Source organism: Silurus aristotelis (assembly GCF_946808225.1).
Source record: "Silurus aristotelis genome assembly, chromosome: 8".
Classification (NCBI taxonomy): domain Eukaryota; kingdom Metazoa; phylum Chordata; class Actinopteri; order Siluriformes; family Siluridae; genus Silurus; species Silurus aristotelis.
The window spans coordinates 18,655,762-18,672,075 of record NC_139581.1 but is presented as its reverse complement, the minus strand read 5'-3'; the positions used below and the strand labels follow the sequence as shown (position 1 = coordinate 18,672,075).

The window sequence follows — 16,314 nt, the reverse complement described above, 5'->3', positions numbered from 1 at the left end:
GATTTCACTGAAAACAAGTAGAACTTGGTAGTGGTGCGGAAGTAGCAGTGCGGTGGTTTCATCAGTCCAACTGGAGATTCAGTTATAATGGCGCTGGAAACTTTACAAAAGGAACAAACTTTAAAAATGCGCAAACAGCTGATCGGGTATGAACAAATCTTATAATGACTTTATGTTGTGGAGTTGCCGTTATTAAGGTGTCTAGAATTTTCATTTGTGGTATTGTTGAGTACAAGTTGAGTAGTGGCATTAAGTACTATTTTATGCTTTTTTTTTTTCAACTTTATAAATGTGATCTCAGCAAATGACTACAGTAAACATAACGTATGTATAAAGAATCATGTTCCAGGTCTGGGCAGGTTATATATACCTGCACATTGGACTTCTTCGGGAAGACTTTTATTGCACTGCCTCACTGTACATACACGCGCAAACCGTACAGTTAATGTCTATAATCTGTATTTATTATTTTATCATTTTATTTTCCTAATTTTTGTTTATAGTTTTTCATATTTTTATAGCACCAACACACCATGACACATTCCTTGTACGCACGACCCATAATACTGGGCAATAAAGATCATTCTGATTCTGACACACTCTATAGACAATAGTATTGGGACACCTGAAATTCCCAGCCATATGTGGTTCTTTCCCACACCATTATCGTAAAGCTGAAGTCACACAGTTGTATAGGGTCTTTGTATGCAGTAGCATTACATTATCCCTTCACTTGAATTAGGAGACCCAAAACTGTTCCAGCATGACAATGCCCCAGTGCACAATGCAAACTTTATGAAGATATGCTTTACATAATTTGGCTATAGAGCCCTGGTCTTTACCCTATTGAATACCTTTGGGATAAATTGGAACAACGACTGCACCCCAGGCCTCCTCATTTCACCTACACCAGTATCTGACGTAACTAACTCCCCTGTGTCGGAAACAGCACAAATCTTCACAAACACACTCCAGTATCTAGTGGAACATTTTCCCAGAAGAGTTGATCACCTTTGGACTAAATGTGGACTGCGAAGCTAAAAAAGCACATACAATACTTATGACCAGGTGTCTTTTTTACAGTCCTGCCTCAGTAAATTAATTGCACTTTGGATCCCAGGAAATCTAAAAACATGCTCTCTTTATCACTGCTGCATTCCTGAACCTGTCCTGAACAACACTCTCCTCACAGTTTCCCTTGTCATTACAGGCAGTCATGCAGACTCTTTTTCTCCCATGACCCAGTGAAAATAGTGAAAGCACAAGCACAATATTTATACGATGAGAACGGGATGCAGTACTTAGACTGCATTAGCAATGTGCAGCATGGTACGTGTATTTAATATTGATAAAAATGTTATTACATTTATTTGTATAGATTTTGACCTACAACAGTGAATAGGTTTAATCCAAATGAAATGATGATGTGATTAAAGTGTACAATTTCCGGTTTAATTCTACAAAGATGATGATGTTATGATGTCTATCTTGCAGTGGGTCATTGTCACCCCCACATCACTCAGGCTGCAGCAGCTCAAATGGAGTTACTTAATGCAAACACTAGGTTTCTCCATGATAATATAGTCCAGTACGCAAAACGCCTTGCAGCCACTCTACCAAAGAAGCTATCCGTCTTCTATTTTGTCAACTCAGGGTAAGAGCTTTGTCATTTGAAAGCTACATGTTGTATTTGCATTATGCCAGTGTACAATATTGTGGACAAGCACAATATGGTAACAGATTTAAATATTTCTGTTTTTGTAGCTCAGAAGCGAATGACCTCGCCTTGCGTTTGGCCCGTCAGTACACCCAACATGAAGATGTTATAGTTTTAGATCAGTAAGAAGTTCTTTGATATTAAATGGTCAAAAAAGGTTGAACAGAAACTCTTGTTTTTTTTTTTTTATGTAATTAAGTCTATTCTGCCGCTTTCCTTTTTTGAAGTGCATATCATGGCCATCTTACCAGTCTTATTGACATAAGTCCTTACAAGTTCCGGAAGCTGGCAGGCCAAAAAGAATGGGTTCATGTGGTGGGTAAGAAACATGAACAATACAGAATTTTCTACATTGTTCATTGCTAAAATTGAAACTGGTTTGACTCACACAGGCACCAGTCCCTGATACCTACAGGGGTCTGTATCGTGCAGATCATCCCAACCCAGCCGAAGCATATGCAAATACTGTTAGGAATCTTATTGATGAAGTACATAAAAAAGGACGTAAGGTATGCTGTCTCATGTGTTTCATAAATTATTTGAGACAGTTGTAAAGATTTGTCTGGCAGTATGTGTTCATTTTGTTATTTTTCTTCTTTTTTTCTATATAGATTTCATCTTTCTTTGTAGAGTCCTTACCCAGTGTTGCTGGACAGATCATTTTGCCTCTAGGATACTTTCAAAAAGTTGCACAGTAGGTGTTTATTTTGTTCTGTTCACTCAAAATACATTACTTCACATGCCTGTACAGTACACATGAGAGGAACTGGAATATTGATATTTAATGCTTTTTTCTTTAGTTTTTGGACAACTTCAGAACAGAATACAGTGCGACCTCGATACTCGCGGGGGTTATGTTTTATGACCCCTGACGACTAACAAAAAATGGCGAGGTTTTGACTCTCCTTTTGATGGTTCCTTTTTCAAGGGTACATGTACTGTAGTGTAAACTCAACAGAAACAGAACTTGACATAAATGTTTTATTTACTACTTTAAATGAATATTACAATAATAAAGTTTTTCAAACATTTCTATGGAATTTATTAGTACAAACTCTGTTTTGAAACGTTACTCCAAACCTTTGACGTCGCGAGTATCGAGGTTCCACTGTATTCTATTTTTGAAGGGTATTCTATACTGCTGCTATAATGAAACAGTACAAAATATGAATAATATAATAAATGCATTTTACAGGTATATACGGGCAGCAGGAGGCGTTTTTGTAGCTGATGAAGTTCAGACCGGCTTTGGTCGTGTGGGAAGCCACTTCTGGGCTTTTCAGCTCCATGGCGAAGATTTCTGCCCTGACATTGTGACTATGGGCAAACCAATGGGCAATGGGCATCCTCTGTCATGTGTGGTCACCACAAAGGAGATAGCTGCTGCCTTTACTGACAATGGAGTCGAGTATTTCAACACTGTGAGATGCTCTTATATTGGTTTGTCATAAAAGATCAATTATGGTTTATATATTTCATTTTATTTGTTTTGATTATTATTGTTGTGTCCCATAGTGCTCTGGAAAGCGAGCAGGATTTTTAGGATTTTATTTGACTTTATTTTTAATGCAGTTTGGTGGAAACCCGGTGTCCTGTGCAATTGGCCTTGCAGTACTCGACGTGATCGAGAAAGAGGACCTGAGAAGTAACGCAGTCCATGTTGGAAATCATTTAATGAAGCTCCTTCGAGAGCTCCAGGCTAAACACCAAATTATTGGAGATGTGCGGTGAGTGTAGAGGTGACCGCATTTTCTGTTACACCATGCATCATTTTCTACAAGACATATACAGCATAAGTGGTAGGTGTCTTCCACAACAGGTTGCTTGTATTTGGCTTCATCTACTTTGAACAATACCTGCTAAACCCTATAATATGATTCTATCACAATCATGCTTCACTGGGGGATGTGTTTTAAGAGTTATGAGAATCAAAAGGTTTCCGCCAAGTGTAGCGTTTTGGTGCTGAGTGCAACTAATGACCTTTTTTACCATGTCTTTGAATTGTATCAGTTGGCAAAGGCATGACTGTACTTGAGCCGGTTTTCAAAATAATTTATAATAATTATTGTTATAATAACTATTCATTACTATGCAGTGCTTATTATTAATCTATTAATATGTTCACTTCAAAACGTGGAAAAGTGTCTTTTTAATCCAGATATTGTTACGCTGTTTAACAGAACTTTGTTTTGACTGTAAACATCTTAATATTAACCCACAGTGGTGTAGGTCTCTTTGTGGGCTTTGAACTGGTTAAAGACAGAGTTGATCTTACACCAGCAACAGAAGAAACAGCACTGCTTGTTAGGAGGTAAGAAATATCTTGACATGTGACAATCAATCCATTATGATATTGTTCATTTAAGACTTACCTTGATCTAAAAGCCTTTGCTCTCATTTTACTTCCCAAGGCTAAAGGAGAAATATATTTGCTTGAGCACAGATGGACCAGGGGAAAACGTTGTCAAATTTAAACCCCCCATGTGTTTCAGCAAGCAGGATGCTGAAAGGGTCACTGAACATATCGATCAAATACTCACAGGTGAGAAACTCATTATTGATCTGATTTACCGATACAATTTCATATTTTATATAATACATAGATTCTAAAACATTACATACTTTTATTCCTTTTAAAAAAAAAAATTGCAATATTTACAAAATTACTTTACATATTGTTCTTTTATTATTCAAAATGAACTTTGGGCCATTTACAGAAATTGAAGGTGGCCTTTAAGACCTGGACAACAGAACAAACAAGGTTAGTTAAAAAATTAGAGAAAGCAATTAAAATGTAATTTTACAGTGTATTTGTACATTTCGACTACCTGAAAATAAAAATCCTTTAAAAAAAAAAAAAAAAAAGAAATTTACAAGAAAATTACTTTACCCCACAGATCAACGAAGAAACACAATATAGAAGAAGAAACAAGGACGTGAAACACAAGTGAAATGCACAATGAAAAACACGTTTTTTACTCTAAAATTAATATACTTTGAGCATGTGTATAATTTATAATTTACAGAAAAATACATTTGAAACACAAGCTTTTTAACATTTATAGCATTTGGTAGACACCCTTATCCAGAGGCACTTTCAGTTATTTTATACAACTTAGCAGTTGAAGTTTAAGGGCCTTGCTCAGGGGAAAAGCAGTGTCAGCTTTAAGATACTGGAATTTGAACTCATGACCTTACAATCAAAAGTCTAAATCCTTTCCTTTTTAATGAATTTTACATCATTTACAATATTAAAGAATTTCCTTGAAATCTTGAAAAATTTATAATAAAAACTTTGAAATTGTCTTTAATAAGTCTTCAACAATGTCTTTGCACTTTCGCAATGTCTTCTGCGTTTTATTTGCTGTATCTGTTGGAAGATGCAGCATTTAGTGTTTTCAGCAAGAGTCAGTTTGCTTAGCGTATTTCCAAGAGAGGAACAATCCAGTGATTTATTGTTCATAGACTTTTATACAAAATTGTCTTGTGTTGAATCAGGAACCTGCACAAAAAAAGAAAGCATTGTGTGCACACACTTCTTAAAATGATTAAGAAGTCTTATTCATCTATTGCTACCAATAATTGTGCTATCCTTCTACACAGTGTTTGTAAAGTCCAAAACTACTGAGAAATACATATCGACTGTACACATACTTAAGTTTGTATTTATTAATCATATTAAATGTCTAAATTTTATTTTTATTTGCCACATGTACATTACAGCACATATTCAAGCTTAATAGAAAACTGTGGTCCGAGTCCAGGTTCAGCCATGATTACACACCAGAGAGGGTTAAAGACCCAACAGTGGCAGTTTGGTGGTGCTGGGGGTTAAACTCTTGACTTTCTGATCACCCAGAGCTTTAATCACGACTACCTAATTTAGATTTTCCCCTCTTACCAAATTGCCAAAGGTTTCTGGCTTTACAGACAGATTATGTATTAAAGCCTATTTATAAAAACAAACATTATAAGAAAACCTATATAGTTTCATCAACAATACTAAATCCTAAATATTTTATTGCAGAAAACCAATGAGTCTAATGAGTGTTAAAGCAGGGATGTTGAATATTTTGTTTAACTGAGTAAAAACAGATCAAATTAAATCAGATCCACCCACATCTCCTAACGTGTTAAATAACTTCGGGAAGTCAGTACTTAAATTAAAATGTAAAGACAATACAGTGCAGCCTCGATACTCGTGGGGGTTACGTCTATGACCCCTCAGGATTAACAAAAACATGGCGAGGTTTTGACTCTCCTTTTGATGGTTCCTTTTTAAAGGGGAATTGTACATGTACTGTAGTGTAAACTCAACAGAAATTGTGATTTACTTATCATAAATGTTTTATATACTATTTTAAATAAGTAATACAATAATACAATAGTTTTTCAAACATTTTATGTAATTTATTAGTACAAACTCTGTTTTGAAATGTTTTGAAACTTTCGAGCAACTTGCAGCTTTTTGCAAACTATCAGATTTTCTTTTATCAGAAGAGAGTTACTCAGTCCAGTTAAAAAAAAGAAAAGTCGCAAACTATTGAGGTCGCGAGTGTCAAGGCCCTAAGTATCGAGGTTCCACTTTATTTTAGACCAAACCATGGGTGAGGAATCTTGAAGTGTTAGATAGTTAGTGTATTTTAGCATCGGTTTTTGACATCCGTCAGGTGAAGTCATTTCCACTGGCGGATGCAGCATCAAGTTTAAGGTTTTACTTTTTTCTTCTTTTCAGCATATACATCTCAGAGTTACTCTCCCTTTGGTTGTATATGTTTAGAGTCCTCTCTCGGGATGCATTTTCTCACCTGTGTGCTGTGCAAGGTCACATCTGAAACGATCGGTACGCCACTTGCACTGAGATTCTCAAACGCATCCTTGTCCATGACGCGCAGGGTCAGAGAAGTCCCTCCCTTCTTTATCAGTGTCACCACCTCCTCAAAATGCTCGTGCTCCACCCTCTGCCCATTCACTTCCACAATCACATCCCCCTGCTGCAGCCCTGCTCTGTCTCCAGCATGTCCAGCTTGCACCTAGCAGGGACAAACAGCGTTTGGAGATGATCAGTGATTCATTGAAAAAATCTAATCTGGTATGGTTTTAATATGACTAAGCTGTAAACTCTTGTGAAATGAAACGGTGAATACAATAACATTATGAATAAAAAAAGAAAAGTGACAAGAACCTGGCCAACATAGACTCTATAATCATTCTGGCTATAAGCCAGTTTGAAGCCAAATCCTGTGTCCTCTCTGTGAAGGGTACACAGTCGAGAACACGGCAGGTTGTTGGACGGTAGAGTGTTTGTAGGGAAGCGATCTCTTTGTGGAATGTATTCTTCATAAAACATAAGTGGTGAAAGACCCAGCTGTAGAAAAGCAAGATATGAAAAGCAAGATATGCATTTCAATCCACAAACAGCACAACACACACTGATTCCACAGATATTTCATGTACTGTAGTTGTTGGAATTGTTTCAGCTTAAATAAAAAAAATCTCTTTAACCTTTACAAGAAATGTTATTTTCACTGCCATCCCAGATTTAATCTGTACTAAGCTTTTATGGTGACTTTGGTAGTCTGTTTCAATTGTGGTTAATCATTTGATGCATTTTCCACAATGCTGTTCAACTGTATGCTGATAATGTTATCAGTGGGATTTAATACTTGCTTTATCTCTACCTAAAGAGATAGCAGTAAAGATCTTTATAGTCCAAAAGAAGTCCATTATTTCTATAGTAATTTCTTATTGCTACAATGTTGAATTTCATTGGAAAATGGCAAATAAGGATCTAACAGCAAAACCTTGCCGCTATCCTGTAACTAAACATCTTTGTAACTAAACTAAAAATGTTTCACAGTAACATCAGTGAAGTACTTAACTAGTACTTTTAAGAAAAAAATGCACAAGAATAACTAAACACTTAAAAAATACACTTTATGATAGTTTCACACTATAAGGTTGTGGAAACCTGACCATCACTTCTGTGTTCCTTTACTGTTATGAGAAGGGCCATTATTATGGCAAGGCTTCCCCTGTTTGATTTTGGATGGGTGCTATGGTGTTTTGTGCTCATTCAGCTACAGAACAAGAGCATTAGTGAGTTCAAGGACTGAAATTGGGTGAGGAGGCCTGGGGGAGCATTTAGCTTTCCAGTTCATCTTAAAAGTTATTTAGTGGGACTGATATCAGGCTTTGTGCAGGATACTTGAGGTCTTCTACAACAAGCTTGAATGCCCTTTGCATGGTCGTGCTGGAACAGGTGTGGGCCTCATAGTCCCAGTGAAGGGATCAAGGCAATCTAGACACCTGAGTGCTTTTAACTTTCTGGCAACAGATTAAGAAAGGCCCACATTTGGGTGTGATTGTAAGGTGTCCACATATATTTAGCCATGTATAAACATGTTCAAATGTGGCAAAGGGTGAAGAATATTTGCAATTAGCCCTGGTTTATATACAACACCCAGTCCTGAAGTAACATAGCAAGATCATAGGAAGACATGAATGCCAAATTATGCATTACATTAATGCCTAAGCCACTATTCTTTGCATATCTTGGAATTCTATCCTCAAACATGTAGCACTTCACCCTTGTGTGCATGTATCTGCATGTATAAATATGAACGTGCACACACCTGTTTGTAGTAATCTCTGCCCTGAATAGAGATAGTAGTAAGTGTGACCTGCTGACCGCTTTGCCGTATTCTGCTGACTATTTCCTCGTGCTCAGAGTTCTCCACCTGCTCTCCATTGACCGCCAGAATCAGATCCCCATCCTCCATCCCTGCTGCCTCAGCTGGGCTGCACGGGTCCACCTCTCGCAGCAGGTGAACTGTAGTGAGCCAGAAGACAAGTAATACACCACTATGAAACAATTCACACCAAAACATGAGGTACAACCCTGAGCAGGATAAAGCGAATTTGTATGAAAGTTAAAGTTGGGATCAGGGTGAATTAATACAGTTTCTTATGACTTGAATATGAAATCAAATCAAATCACTAGTTTATTTGAATTAGTACACATTTGATCATAGGATCATTTTGGGATCTTTTTTCACAATAAAGTAATTAATGTAAGTAACACAAATGATTTTATAGGGCAGGTCTTAGTTAATGGTTTTGTTTGGACAAACTAAATATTGTAGTAAAAACTATACAAAATCAGTGTGTAACTGATTTAGTTTCAAGGTGGGCAAAAGAAAATAAATCTTTGGATCCTAATCTTTCAAGAAACAAGCTAATTGGGGACTTTACTATACAAATCTGAGAAGTAAAATAACATTTCATGGAAATGGGTGATCAAAAATGTCAATTCTTCTTTCATTTGATTTTAACTACCAATTTTAATACTTCCTGTAGTTCCTGTGTTAGTTTCAAAAGTTATTTAATGTTATTAATTTCTAAAACATAGTTTATATATATAAAGTCTTGAATAAGTATTTACCCTGTTTATAACTCGTCGCATTCTACAGAATTACAACCTGGACCTGAAATGGACATAATTAACCTTATATGTAGTGGTATAAACAGTATATAAGCCTCCATTTTGTAGTGTAGGATACAAAGCATACAAAAAGCCACACTAATTAATATATATATATATATATATATATTAGTGCAAAACACAAATTTTTTTTCTTGTATAGAATGTATCTGTATGCTGTAGCTTTAAATTTTTCTATTTTCTTGGAAATAATGAATCCAAATCTGTTCCAGCATGACCCTGTTCATAAATATATACACATTGAGTACTTTATCAGGAACCACAATTATCCAATCAGTTATTCATGCAGATACCTGCAGATTCAGTTGATGTTAACACTAACAGTCACTATGGAAAGTAGGTGATCTCAGTAATTTTGACTTTGGCATTATTGTTGGTGCCAGCCATCTGGTTTAAGTATTTCTTTTTACTGCTGATCTAAAGGGACTTTAATGTTCAACAGTCTGCAGAGTTTACTCAGAATGGTGCAATAAGGGAAAAAAAACATTGAGTAGTGAGTTTAAATTCTGTCAATTTAAACACTTATTGAAAGAGGTCAATAAAAATGGCCAGACTGGTTTGAGCTGACAGAAAGGCTACAGTAACTCACATAACCACTCTGTACAATTGATGTTAGTAGAAAATCATTTTAGAATGCACAATTCATCAAACCTTATGCCATGGGCTACAGTAGCAGTAGAACACATTGGGTTCCATGCCTGTCATACATGAACTGAAACCTGAGGCTGCTGTGGGCACAGGTTCACCAATAATCTGCAGGGGTGCTGTGTTTAGAATGTTTTCTTCACACACTCTGAGCCCATTAATCCTAATCCATCATTGTTTAAATACCACAACTTATTTGAATATTCTTGGTGACCATTTACATCCCCTCTTTGCCACAATATACCCACCACCTAACATTTACTTCCAGCATGATAAAGCACCGTGCTACAAAGCAAAATTTCTTCTACTGGTTCTATGAGCATGGCAAAGTGTTTGATGATCTGAATTCAGTAGAACATTTTGGGATGTGGTGAGCAGGAAATTCACAGCATGAAGTTTCACCTAAAAATCTGCGAGAAATGTGTGATTCAGTCATGTTAACACAGACCAGAATCTCAAAAGAACGTGGAATGCCACAAAGAATTGAAGCTGTTTTGAGAGTAAAGGCAAATCCTACCCAGTATTAGTATATTGATCTTTATAAAGTGCCCAGTGAGTGTGTAGTTGTTATTAATATATAACAAGTAGCAAGATTACATTAAAAAAGCACCATGATGCAATGATCTGCAAATTTTTATAAAAGAATAATCACCAATGTGTCCTGAAGGCAGCTTTTCTTGTCGTAAAAGGAACCCGTAGCCCTGTGGTCCCTGGGTAAGGTGTAGAGTTTTTGGTCTGTGAGGCAGATTATGAGTGCTGGCAAAAGCAGGCAGAATGGGCAGTCTTCGACGAATATAGCTTTCTTCGCTTCTGCTGTCTATGACCAAAATAGTCACATATTCGCCACACTTTTTAAACTGAAAACAAAAAAATACAGCAGAAGTTAAATAACCACTAGTAAACTGTAAAGGTTTTGATAAATGCAATGACAACCAACCATTTTCATAAGTGCAGAATGTGTGAGTTTTGACACAACGACACCATTGATCGAGAGAAGATGATCTCCTGCCTGAACTCCTGCCCTCTCTGCTGGACCCTCGCTCACTGGGCTTACATAATACTTTCCTCTCTTACCTGCAAACACACACAGAGGGCATATTTAATCTAATTACCTTAGGCAGATCAGATCCCTATCCCTATTTATTCTTTCTGCTGCACAAGTACAAATAAAATACACTACCTTCAATGGGAAAGATGCTGAGTCCCAGGCCAATGCCACGCTCTTTGCTGATGTGGCACAAACGAGGACGTGCACAGTCTTCACCTCGATGAACCCTGGAAAGAGCCATAAGGTCTAATCCTTCACTCACAGCTGTTTCGTATTCCGCAGAGTTCAAGACCAGCAGACACAGCTGCAATCCAGATGCTTGCACCTTCAGCACCACCTTTAAAGAAGACACAACCAGAGATTTTAGCAAACCAGTACACCACTGAATTGCATTGTTCCTGTTTTTGTTTTTGCACATACACGCTGAGAAAACTAAGGTACCCAATTGTCATTGTCTTTCATCAGAGGTGGGAAGTAACGGAGTACAAATACTTCGTTAATGTACTTAAGTAAATTTTTTCGGTATCAGTACTTTACTCCACTATTTATTTTTCAGACAACTTTTTACTTTTACTCATTACATTTTTACACAAATATCTGTACTTTTTACTTCTTACATTTTCAAAACAGACTCGTTACTTTAGTTTTAATCCATTTGGTAAAATATAAAAATTTTTTATTTTCACTGCGCGCCGATTTTAGCCGAACAACCGATTTCCTGTTACTGCGCGTCTTTTTCAATCCGCTGGTGTATAAAGTCCTGCTCTCACTCTTTACGAAGATAAGAATCAGCAGGCAGAAGGCAGTAAGAAGTTTGGGGTTAATGTGGATGAGACAGAGGGAGTCAGTGATGTAAACATCACCTCATTAGCTGTCCGTGTGGAAACATAGCAAAGGCTCTTAATGATGTCCACACGTCTCTGCAGTGTTATAGCCTTTATATGTAATCACTGTACATATGCTTATATATATATATATATATATATCACATGCTGTACATATGATACATGTTTATCTGCACTATTTGCACTATCTATCTATCAGTCTGCCTGTCTGTCTGTCTGTCTGTCTGCCTGTCTGTCTGTCTGTCTGTCTATCAAATATTAATATGATGTGAGGTCCATTTAACAGCTAAAACGGGTAGAAGTAATAACTACTTTTCACTTAAGTACATGTCAGAGCCAAGACTTCTTTACTTTCACTTAAGTAAAAAGGTATAATCAGTACTTCAACTATTACCTGAGTATTTTAAATCATGAGTATCTGTACTTCTACTTAAGTAATGGATGTGTGTACTTTTGCCACCTCTGTCTTTCATATAAAAATGTGTTTATACCTCATGTTCCATTACCTGAAAAATCCACTATGAATAATCTTTATTATTAAACAACTGCTCTTTAATACCTTGTAATACTTATGTTGGTCTAAAATCATACAATTGTAAGTTTATGTATTTTGATACTAGCTAGCTACAGTGAGGAAAATAAGTATTTGAACACCCTGCTATTTTGCAAGTTCTCCCACTTAGAAATCATGGAGGGGTCTGAAATTGTCATCGTAGGTGCATGTCCACTGTGAGAGACATAATCTAAAAAAAAAATCCAGAAATCACAATATATGATTTTAAAACTATTTATTTGTATGATACAGCTGCAAATAAGTATTTGAACACCTGTCTATCAGCTAGAATTCTGACCCTCAAAGACCTGTTAGTCTGCCTTTAAAATGTCCACCTCCACTACATTTATTATCCTAAATTAGATGCACCTGTTTGAGGTCGTTAGCTGCATAAAGACACCTGTCCACCCCATACAATCAGTAAGAATCCAACTACTAACATGGCCAAGACCAAAGAGCTGTCCAAAGACACTAGAGACAAAATTGTACACCTCCACAAGGCTGGAAAGGGCTACAGGGAAATTGCCAAGCAGCTTGGTGAAAAAAGGTCCACTGTTGAAGCAATCATTAGAAAATGGAAGAAGCTAAACATGACTGTCAATCTACCATTGCTGTCTGTATGTCTATTGTTTCACTAATAATTAATTATTATAACATAATGCATGACAATGTTATTTAACATGCTAAAAGAATTGCAAATTATATAGGACGCTTTCGTTCCTTTATATTTAGTATAAGCTGACAGGAAAAACTGACTGCTATCCCTTATGTTTGAGATTAGTGAAACTAAATATCTTTGTAACTGCGCAATGTTCACACCAGAAATGTAAAAAAAATACCGCATTGACCCATAAATAAGCACCAGAATCGCTACACAGATCAACATTTCATTGTAAACATATTCTATATCTTTCAGGGTGTAATATTTCTTTCCTACTATGATTTTACAAATTATTCAATTTATAGATTTAAAAGTACATTTGTGCTATTTTCTACATAAAGAAGGGGAATTTGACTGATATTTAATACTGATGTAATTATTATTAATTTTACATTGTCTGTTATAGGTTTACTACAAAAAAAAGAAAAAAGATCACTTTATTTTGGAGAAACTAGGATGCTGTGTAGGATGCAATAAGCAGGAAATATAAGCTAGTACTCAAACAAATAATAACAAAATATTTAAGGTCCTTACCTTGGAATACTCTTGGTTGTCCACAAAGTCTTCATTGACCTCCAGAATGCGGTCTCCATCTCTCAAGCCGCTGCGCTCTGCTGCACTCCATGGGGCAATTTGCTGCACAACATGGCCCCTGCAGCCACTTTCTTTCCGCAGATGGAAACCAAATCCTTGGCCTTGCTCTCGCACTAGCAGGCATAACCTCGGACATAAGTTTGGCTCTGAAAATAGATTCATTCACTGATGTGTTATTTATTAAATATATTCATTAATGATCTTCATGTCATATTACTTTTCATGTTGTTTACCTGGGTCATCCGAGATCATTAGTGCTGGATTGTCAATTCCTTCTTTTGGGTTAAATGTGAACTTCCTTAGAATTGAAACGAAGTAATAAATACAGGGAAAGCTAGTATATAAATCACTTCAACAACAAGGAAGTTATTAATGAATCAATAATGTAAACTTACTGTTGCCTGTCTGTTGCATCTCCTGTTTCTGTTAAAGAAATAAATAAATATTAAAATAAAGGTGAATATCCCTGCAACTCAGTCCATACAATACATTGTTCTATCTAGCTTTAGTCAAAAATTATATTGTGCCCACTGAAGTGTGACTGAGCTTTACAATTAACTTAAAAATACTTTCACTATTTTGCTTACTGCAGCCTTAATTCGAGGCAGAGTGGCCAAGCTGAGAAGGATGTGCTACAAGTTAGAGCAATAGAAGATGTAGATGGAAATTGCATTGTGTGTTTGTGGATTTAGAGAAAGCGTACGACAGGGTGCCGAGAAAGGAGTTGTGGTATTGTATGAGGAAGTCAGGTGTGGCAAAGAGGTATGTGAGGGTGGTGCAGGACATGTATGAAAACAGTGTGACAGCAGTGAAGTGTGCAATAGGAACAACAGATTGGTTCAAGGTGGAGGTGGGACTGTATCAAGGTTCGGCTCTAGGCCCTTTTCTGTTTGCAGTGGTGATTGACAGGTTATCGGACGAGGTCAGACAGGAGTTTCCATGGACTATGATGTTTTGCTATGATATTGTGATTTGTGGTGAGAGTAGGGAGCAGGTTGAGAAGAACCTTGAGAGGTATAGGTAAATGCTGGAGAGAAAGGGAATGAAAGTAAGACAGAGTACATATGTGTGAATGAGAGGGAGGGCAGTGGAGTGGTGCGGTTGCAGGGAGAGGAGGTGGAGAGGGTCGAGGTGGGGTCAACAGTGCAAAGTAATGGAGTGTGTGTTAGAGAAGTGAAGAAAAGAGTGCAGGCAGGGTGGAGTGGGTGGAGAAGAGTGGCAGGAGTGATTTGTGATAGAAGGGTCTGCAAGAATGAAAGGGAAAGTTTATAGGACTGTGGTGAGACCTGCGATGTTGTATGGTTTAGAGACAGTGGCATTGAGTAAAAGACAGGAGGTGGAGCTGGAGGTAGCAGAGCTGAAGATGTTGAGATTTTCATTGGGAGTGACGACGATGGACAGGATTATTAACAAGTTTATTAGAGGGACAGCGCCTGTAGGACGTTTTGGAAACAAACTGAGAGAAGCCCGATTGAGCTGGTTTGAACATGTGTAGTGGAGGGACATGGGGGATATTGGTAGGAGAATGCTAAAAATTGAGCCGCCAGGAAGGAGGAAAAGAGACCAAGGAGGAGGTTTATGGATGTGGTGAGGGAAGACATGCATGTAGTAGGTTTAAAAAAGGCAGATGTAGAGGACGGAAGGGTGTAGAGAAAGATGATCCGCTGTGGCGACCCCTAATGGGAGAAGCTGAAAGAAGGACATTAAAGTTTCGGTATTCATTTGAATGCATTACTTGGATCACATTTCTTCTCTAATTTAGTTACGTTCTGAACAGACAAACATGTTGTTTCCATAGAGTGTAACTTTAAGAGAAACCTTTGATTACTCTACTCCATGTTTAATAGGAGCAATCCAAGCTTTTCCTATTTACTAAAAAAACTAAATAAATCCCCCATCTAAAGATTTACCTGACAGTATTTAAGGCAAAATACAATAAGTAGAAACAATTTTACATGGTTATATTAGTCCTTTCTCAGATACTTGGATAGTTGCATGCATAAGATGTCTACTGAAACATTTTTTATAAAAACCTGTTTCCCTAATTTTTTCAAACCTCAATACAAACAAGTTTCTCAAAATGTTGAAAATTGTTAAACTGGTATACCTGGTTTTATAAAATACACATTTTTTTAAATAAATGCAAATATAAATACTAATATAAAAAATGGTTATAACAATAATATAATAACAATAATATCGGAACTCCCCTTCCAAAAACAGGTGATATCTACTGTTCAATGTGTATTACAGCACAAGTACACTAATGAAAAATCCCAGAACCAAAAGTATAAAGTGTACATTGCTGATTGTGTAGAATCTGAAACCATGTATTTTTTTCCCCAGACAATAAAACGATCAAATCAAATTAAAATAAAAGTGAATAACAAACAAATTCTGGTTCCGGTTACCTGTGCTGTATTTCATTGCGTTGCTTGCTTGCGTCTTGGCTGGATGACAGAATTGCACTGTTATTGAGTTCAAGGTGCACACCTCAAGCACAAAGGCTGGTCACTGGACAGAACTCCTCCTTTCTCCTTCACATTAACTCACTCGAGTTTAATATTTAAGCTGAGGTTTATGAGACAATATCAGACTCAGAGTCGATCATCAATAAACCCCAGTGTTTTGATTATATAATGATTACATAATATTGTTTAGGACACTGAAAGTAAACACATTAGAATATTTTAATGAACAAGATGAGTAGAAATAAAATTCAATTGAATAAACAATCCATAAAAAAG

The 16,314-nt window shown here is 36.7% G+C and overlaps 2 protein-coding genes across 2 annotated transcripts; one reads left to right on the top strand and one right to left on the bottom strand.

The window, feature by feature from the left end:
* The first annotated feature begins 5 nt into the window (after nucleotides 1–5).
* On the top strand, nucleotides 6–5,413 carry phykpl (5-phosphohydroxy-L-lysine phospho-lyase). Its single transcript, XM_083549446.1, has 13 exons — nucleotides 6–146; nucleotides 1,211–1,329; nucleotides 1,495–1,654; nucleotides 1,765–1,839; nucleotides 1,945–2,032; nucleotides 2,110–2,226; nucleotides 2,329–2,411; nucleotides 2,913–3,138; nucleotides 3,290–3,444; nucleotides 3,939–4,028; nucleotides 4,129–4,259; nucleotides 4,435–4,478; nucleotides 4,615–5,413. Exons 1-12 carry the CDS (start codon nucleotides 88–90, stop codon nucleotides 4,452–4,454), a joined length of 1,323 nt encoding a protein of 440 aa, XP_083405572.1. The 5' UTR covers nucleotides 6–87; the 3' UTR covers nucleotides 4,455–4,478; nucleotides 4,615–5,413.
* On the bottom strand, nucleotides 4,290–16,226 carry nherf4a (NHERF family PDZ scaffold protein 4a). The gene is made up of 11 exons (XM_083549443.1): nucleotides 15,979–16,226; nucleotides 13,963–13,990; nucleotides 13,801–13,865; nucleotides 13,508–13,713; nucleotides 11,047–11,251; nucleotides 10,804–10,940; nucleotides 10,519–10,723; nucleotides 8,353–8,549; nucleotides 6,903–7,085; nucleotides 6,526–6,750; nucleotides 4,290–5,219 (listed from the first exon to the last, which is right to left on the bottom strand). Exons 1-11 carry the CDS (start codon nucleotides 15,992–15,994, stop codon nucleotides 5,187–5,189), a joined length of 1,500 nt encoding a protein of 499 aa, XP_083405569.1. The 5' UTR covers nucleotides 15,995–16,226; the 3' UTR covers nucleotides 4,290–5,186.
* Between the last annotated feature and the right edge of the window lie 88 nt (nucleotides 16,227–16,314).